Raw genomic sequence first — 7,428 nt, forward strand, 5'->3', positions numbered from 1 at the left:
GTCTTGACTCTTATTTACTAAAACACATTTAAATTATAGTCCCTTTTGGAGATACAAAGGATGATAATGAAAGGTATATCCATCATGTTTGGCTTCAGAATGCCAAATTGTCAAAATGCTCAGTTCGAAGTTTTACAACAGGACTTTGTTAACCCATGTTTAATGTCATAGTGTCTATATTCATCCTTATATATACTTTTCCACACTTACCGACCGCTTTTCCCGCATATATATTCTACATCTCTTTTATTCTGAGCAATTAAACTCTTTATCTATATTACTTCCACACCTTAAATCGATTCAGAATCACCAAACACCCTAAAATGACTAGGCATGACTAGACAGTGGGAGGAGTACCTGCAAAAACCCCCACACAGGAACAGGGTCCAGAGTCACACAGCAGACCAGTTAGAATATTTGAAGCCAGAACCTTCTTGCTATGAGATAATGCGACTAACCACTAACTAACCATGGTGTTAACTTGACTCTAAGGAAAGCCTAAGTTTAAACTTTGGCTTAATAAAGTATTCTAAACTACTGAAGGATTAAAAATGATCTTTCTAAAAGGGACTTTTCGTAACATTTAGGGCCACAGTAAACCATTCACACAAGGATTAACTTGTTCAAGCCACCCAGAAACAACTTGTGCCCTGACCTTTGTTATATGTTTCCCGCATTTATTCAGGTTTTTCATTTACTTTGTTATTACATTGTAAATAGTACACTCTGTACACTGGGTGTTGGTACCTTGAAGAGAGTAACAGAGATGTCGATGTTTTCCGGGACAGGCCACACTACCATGCCTCTGTAGGGGTTCTTGATTCCAGGTTGCCAACTGTGGAGCTGCACAAGAAATAACGCATTAACAGAGCTGTGAGGAGGTGTGTATGTGTTTATGTGTGCGGTGTTTTGGTGACTTCACCTTGGAACACATTCGTCTGTTCCTCCTGGTCCACACCACCCTCAGCTTGTCTGGTTGCCTAAAGAAACATGAACACACATCAAAACAGAAGTGCCATTTTCCCTCAGGCCATTGTACGTCAGTCATACCTAATACACTCTTTGCTCATAAGCAAGCGAGTTCTCAGAACAAAGTAGACACGATCCAAACTAGATAACACAAGTAAGAGATCTTGTGACTGCTGAATAATAATTCCTCTGTGCCAATGAAAGAACATGATGTGTGTTTATTTGTGAAGATGGTTGTCAGCAAATCTATGCAGGTCTGTGAAGATGTGATGCTGTGCATTTACGTGTTAAAGTGTTAGAGTACAACAAGTTACCACATGAAACATGTTACAAGTGTGTACCTGTCTTTTTGTAAATGTGTGTTTTATAACATCTGTTTCTGTGGTTCTATTGTATTTCTCAGCCCTCTGTGGCACAGGAAGTGAGACAGGAAGCTGCACAGTCATATGACCTAAATTTGTATGACTATAAGGCGTGCCTATGACAGGAAGAGAGGAGCCCCCATAACAGGACACAAGATACTAACAAATGCAGGCACCGATCCACATAATACCCCTTTGGGCCGCCACTAATACTACTACTAATAGTAGTAATAAATGTCAATAATAGTGTTATAACAATGTTATATATTATTCAGACAGACAGACCGACAGACCGACAGTACGTCAGGCTGAAGGACATCACGTCTGACACAGTGGTCGAGCAGCACAGGAGCACCACAGGGAACTGTGCTGTCCCCTCTTCTCTTCACCCTGTACACCTCTGACTTCTGCTACAACTCTGAATTATGCCATATTCAGAAGTTTGCAGATGACACGGCCATCATGGGGTGTATCTGGGATGATCAGGAAGAGGAGTACAGAAGTCTGGTGAGGAACTTTGTCGCATGGAGTCACACAAACCACCTGCAACTCAACACCTCAAAGACTAAGGAACTGGTTGTGGACTTCGGGAGGTCCAGAGAAGGTCCACTGCCGGTTCAGATAGAGGGGGAGGAGGTGGAGGTGGTCAACAAGTACAAGTACCTCGGGCTGTGGGTGGACAATAAACTGGACTGGTCATGCAACACAGAGCACCTGTATAAAAAAGCCCAAAGCCGACTGTACTTCCTCAGGAGGCTGAGGTCTTTTAACATCTGCAGGAAGCTCCTGAGGATGTTTTACCAGTCGGTGGTTGCTGGAGTACTTTTCTATGCTGTGGTGTGCTGGGGGAGCAGCACAGCAAAGAGGGACTCATCCAGGCTGGAGAAACTGATCAGGAAGGCTAGCTCTGTGGTCGGCATGAAGCTGGACACTCTGGTGACAGTGGCAGAGAAAAGGACATTAAAGAAACTGATGGACATTATGGACAATGCCAGGCATCCTCTGCACACGGCCATTAACAACCAGAAGAGTCTGTTCAGTGACAGGTTGCTTCTCCCCAAGACAAGAACTAACAGACTTAAAAACTCCTTTGTCCCACACGCCATCAGACTGTTTAACTCCTCTCTGGAGGGGAGAGGGAGGGGAAACAGGAGGACAAAGGAGGGGGGAACAACTAAGCTGTAGTGCCTCTTCACCTCACTGTGCAATACTTTTGTAAATAGTCAACAGTGCAATAGACTCAATACTTGAAATGTGCAATTCACTTGTATTTTTATTTTTATTCCTATTTATTCTATTTATCCCCTTCGTATATTTTATTTATATTGTCTCTGTATTTATATATGTGTGTGTGTATAAACTCTGTAACTTCTGTCGGTGCTGTGCTTTGGAAAGAATTTCCCAGAGGAACCCACCCGAGGGATTAATAAAGTTCTATCTAATCTAATCTAATCTATTCATATATATATTAGAGATTGACCGATCCGATATTACGTATCGGTATTGGTCCGATACTGACCTAAATTACTGGATCGGATATCGGAGAAAAATAAAAAATGTAATCCGATCCGTTAAATATCACGAAAGCACCTCACAAAACTTGCAACAAATATATAGTAATATAGCAGAGAACCCCCTATGAGCAAGCACTTGGTGTCAGTGGGAAGGAAAAGCTCCCTTTTAATAGGAAGAAATCTCTGGCAAAACCAGAATTATAGTGCATCATGGGAAGCCCTGAGCAACTTAGGTCTATTGTAAGTGTAAGTAAGGGAGGGTGCAGAGTTATTTGATCCAGTCATAACTATAAGCTTTATCAAAAAGGAAAGTTTTAAGCCTAATCTTAAAACTAGACAGGGCGTCTGTCTCCAGAATCCAAACTGGGAGCTGGTTCCACAGAAGAGGAGCCTGAAAGCTTAAGGCTCTGCCTCCCATTCTACTTTTAAAAATCCCGCAGTCTGAGAGCCAAGTGCTCTCTATGAGTCAAAGAGCACCGCTCTCACCGCTATGGAGGAATAACTCATAATACTCTTTAAATCTCATTGCTAAGCCCTACTACATTACATTTATACACGAAGTATTCCAATACATACAAAAACGACAGCAATAGTTTTTAGATGGTCCATGTGGTCTCACGTTTCAGTGCATCAGTGTTCAAGTATGGCTGAGAAGACTTTGTGAGCACATGTGTTTGTGCGGTATGTGTGTCAGGGGGTCAGGGAGTGCCATCAGAAATAGCCTGGTAGGCACAGAGATGCAGAGGAGACGGGAAGAATACATTAAATAAAAATCAGAGACATTAACATTTGCTGAAAGGAAATATAATCTATAATACGAAGATGCGAAAAGATCTATTGGGCACAGTTACAATGGGCAGCGGTGGAGAGTTGACACTGGTTTTAAAGAAGCAAACAATGGTGGTGCAATACAGCTCAGTAACATGTGATTACTGCACACCACAGCTCAACAGACAATAGTTTTCTTATCCCACGACTGCTTAGATGAGTGGTAAACATGACTCGCCTCTGTGTTGAAATGTCCGCATGCAGCGCTAAGTGTTAGATATAAGCGTAGCTGTCTCTTCAGCAAACCTGCTCACTTACTCACCAACATCTCTCATGGTTTGGTCACATGAAGCGTTTCTAAGACATAAAAATAGTCTTGTTGCTAAGTCTTTTATTATGCCTGTGTCACTTCACCGCCTCTGTCAACATTAGTTCATTTTCTAAATGTTGTCTCCGGGTCCTTTTTAAATCCCCTCCCCCCCTCTGTATTTTTGCTTCTTTTATCCAACCTGATTGACCCTAACCTTTCTTTTACTTAAAATTGCCACCTTTGTTACTATTGAACATGTGTCTCAGTACAGAAAGTCGATGATCTTAAATAATAGGCTAACACCCCCTCAAACACAGACACATGCGCACAGAATATTTGTAGAGGGACCCACATGTGGCCAAAGAGTTCACTTCCTGTCAGTAACCTCAGAGTTTAATCACGTTCAAACATGTGTTGATCACCAACACATACATTGAGCACACATGACTGAAACTTTGGATGGATCTCTGGTGGTGTCCTCACTTCCTCTTTACTCCTCCCTTTCCTTCTCTGTCTGTGGTTTCTGTTTTTTCTTCCGTCTCATTATGACAGTGGAAGTTAAAGACTCTGATTTCATCACTCTGAATGTAGGAAGTAAATCACTCAGTTGCCTTTACAGGTTTTACACCACAGATGTATACCTGTGTCGTTCTGCTGTTGATCAAACTATTTAAACCTTTTTGAGCCACTCTGTTCTTTATTGAGGTCTGTGCTGGAAACCCAATTAATACATCATTTAATGTAATCTGAACAGATAAGAAGGTGCAGTGTGGTCCAAACTGACAACTGGGTGAAAGTTTAAAGATGTTGCTGAAGCTGTTAACAGAGGAGATTGCACTTGGGATTTTAAGATTATGATAATGTGTAATACCACTTCCAGTCACGTGAAAAAGAAAGTTTTCACAGTCCTCGTGCAGTTATGTGAAACGCTAAGTACACACAATGATTCAGTAGCTTGTAGAAAAACGTTTAGCATCAATGACTTAAACTGAGCTTTTCTCTGTATCTTTATTGGTCTCGTACATCATTATGGGGTTTTTTTAGCTCACCTTTCTTTACAGTGTTGCTTCAGTTCATTGAGGTTTTTTGGCATTTGTTTATACGCAGCTCTCTTAAGGTCCTGCAGTAAATTCAATCAGGTTGACTTTGAATGGGCCGTTGTAACACATCGATTCTTTTCCTTTTCAGCCACTCTTGATAGATTTGCTGCTGTGCATGGGATCATTGTTCTCTTGCATGACCCAGTTTGGGTCATGCAAGGACATGACAGATGTGACAAGGACAGATAGCCTCATATTCAGGAGTTCATGGCTGATCCCATGTCTTCAAGGTCTCCAGGTCCTGTCGCTTCAAAACAAGCCCAAATCATCACACCTCCACCACCGTGCTTGGCAGGACTGCACAGAGTCCTGTGAAAACTTTCTGTTTCACATGACTGCATGGCAATAGTTTTACTTTCCTTTTTTTAATGCCAGTGCCTCACACTTTTGCTGACAAATTAACATTTCTTTTTGTATTTTTTTAATCGCATTGTAGTGTCTTTTCTAAGTTTTTGTTTTATTTGCATCAACTCTTTTATTATCTCTCTTTTTTTAAGTAGCTGGCTTAGTTAGCTATAGTCTAAAAACCTTGCCCTTGACCCCTGAAGCTGACACTTTTGACTTATTTTGCTTTCAGTATATCAGTTTGAGTCATATAACGTTTCAGCTTCCAAAAGTTTTGTGTAACCTAACGAGCTTTAGCCTCATAAAATAGTTTATTTAAATCCCAGACATGAACTAACAACGATGAGCATGACTGAACACTATAGAGGGTCCTACATGCGCATGGTCACAGCAGTGGACATATCACGTCCACGCAGGCGGGGTGGGGAATCGAACCCGCACTGTCAGCTCTGCACATGGGGGACGCCCTCATCGTCCTCAATGTAGCGGAAAACACCCACGATATGAGATAAACATAGAAGTCCTAGAAGGCTTATTATAGCTAATAACAGGCTTCACACGGTATCAGGAGGCTACTCACATCTCCAACAATAAAAATCGTGAGCAAATAGATGCAGAAAAGCGCATTTACTCACCATTTTTTAGTACACTCCAAAACGAGTTCCTGGTAAGAAGCGATGAACTGAAACTTTGAAGCCTTTTTACCAACTCGCTGCAGTCTTTTCCACACCGAAGTCATAACTTCCAGCGGTTAAAATAAAACCTAAGAAAGAGGAAAACTGAAGAAGCCCTCCGCCTGACAATAATCCAACTTTGTCCGCTGCTTGTGCTCCTTATAAGGCTTTCTTCTTCCTTCTCTGCTGCTGCTGCTCCTGTTGCTTATAATGAACTTCACACAAGCTGTGACTTGCGCTCATTGGCACCGAGTTGAATCACACACTGACACACAACAAAAAGGACAGAAATGTCGCCATGTACCGAGAAGCAAGAGCCGAACACCGTGAACAGGCAGCTGAAGAGTCAGTAAAGAGGAACCGATTCCGCTCTGTCATTAACACAAGCTTCAAATTAATACGACAGCAGCCCGAAGTTTCAGTCAGACCACTGCAGGAGCTCTCACTGACAGCTTGTCCCTCTCTTTCTGCCAGTAATCCACATGTGGAGACGGCGCAGCTGACTCAAGCGTGGGGTTGTTGTAATATAGTTCTGCTTCCTTTAGAGTTAGTTAACCCTCCCTTTTTTCATGGGTGAAAGCAGCCAGCAACAGAGAGACAGGCAGAGTCAGACAGGATATGCAAAGACTGATGCAGTGGTATGCAAACTCTTTTATCTTGCTGCTTGTGTGGAGGCACTGAGGTGACAGTCCTCAGTTATACCTGCAGACTTTGATCCTAGCTATCTTGAACAGCCTTATCTGACATTTAACTTAATCAGCCGTTCATAATCTCATCTCTAGCAAGCTGAAAGCACACTGTGTCTTGAAATTGCGTTTTTCAAATTGGGTATATAACTGAAATCACTTTCTGAGTTTCGGCTGCGTCATCCAACGCTCACTCAGGAAAGTGTGGATCATGTAGTTAGAGGAATAGTTTCCACTGAGGAGAGCCAATAGACTACAGACCAGTGTGTGTTTGTGTGTGTATGCGTGTGTGTAAGCTAGGTCAAGGCACAGGGATTTTCCTCAGTGCGAGCAGGAGTGTATTTATAGGATGGAGAACAGGGATTGATGGATGGACAGAGGCAGCTGGAGTAGAGGAGTGTGGGGCAGCAGCAGCAGGGGGGTAACTCTCTCATGACTCAGAGTTGGGCTAATGTTACTCTTTGGTTTGGTATTCAACACAGCATTATACCTCTCAGTACCTCTGCCCAATCCTACTCTAAACATGTACACACACACACACACAACAGCCTGCGGTGTCATCTCATCCCCTCATTTGTTAATTGGTGCTCTCTGCAGTCAGTAAAACTAATTTCTGTCTACTGTAAACACTTGCTGCTGTCTGGCCTCTTCTACTGTAGCACAAACATGTCATTTTTGTGTTGTCTCTTTTATTTTCATA

The 7,428-nt window shown here is 42.3% G+C and overlaps 1 protein-coding gene across 9 annotated transcripts in view; it reads right to left on the bottom strand.

Moving 5' to 3' along the window:
- The window catches only part of LOC102289494 (EH domain-binding protein 1-like protein 1), a 36,187-nt gene extending 29,274 nt beyond the window's left edge, over positions 1–6,913 (bottom strand). For 2 of the 9 annotated variants that reach the window (XM_042222283.1, XM_042222282.1), the window contains exons 1-3: positions 6,004–6,913; positions 923–980; positions 748–843 (exon numbers count right to left, since the gene is read on the bottom strand). In XM_042222283.1, the coding sequence (XP_042078217.1) occupies positions 748–843; positions 923–980; positions 6,004–6,107 (258 nt within the window). In that variant the 5' untranslated portion in view covers positions 6,108–6,913. The remainder of the gene's footprint in view (positions 1–747; positions 844–922; positions 981–6,003) is intronic. The other 7 variants (XM_042222284.1, XM_042222286.1, XM_042222285.1 and 4 more) reach the window with 7 other exon arrangements.
- Between the last annotated feature and the right edge of the window lie 515 nt (positions 6,914–7,428).

This window comes from Haplochromis burtoni, unplaced genomic scaffold, assembly GCF_018398535.1.
Source record: "Haplochromis burtoni strain Fernald_Lab_line unplaced genomic scaffold, NCSU_Asbu1 Contig_83, whole genome shotgun sequence".
NCBI classification, from domain to species: Eukaryota; Metazoa; Chordata; class Actinopteri; order Cichliformes; family Cichlidae; genus Haplochromis; species Haplochromis burtoni.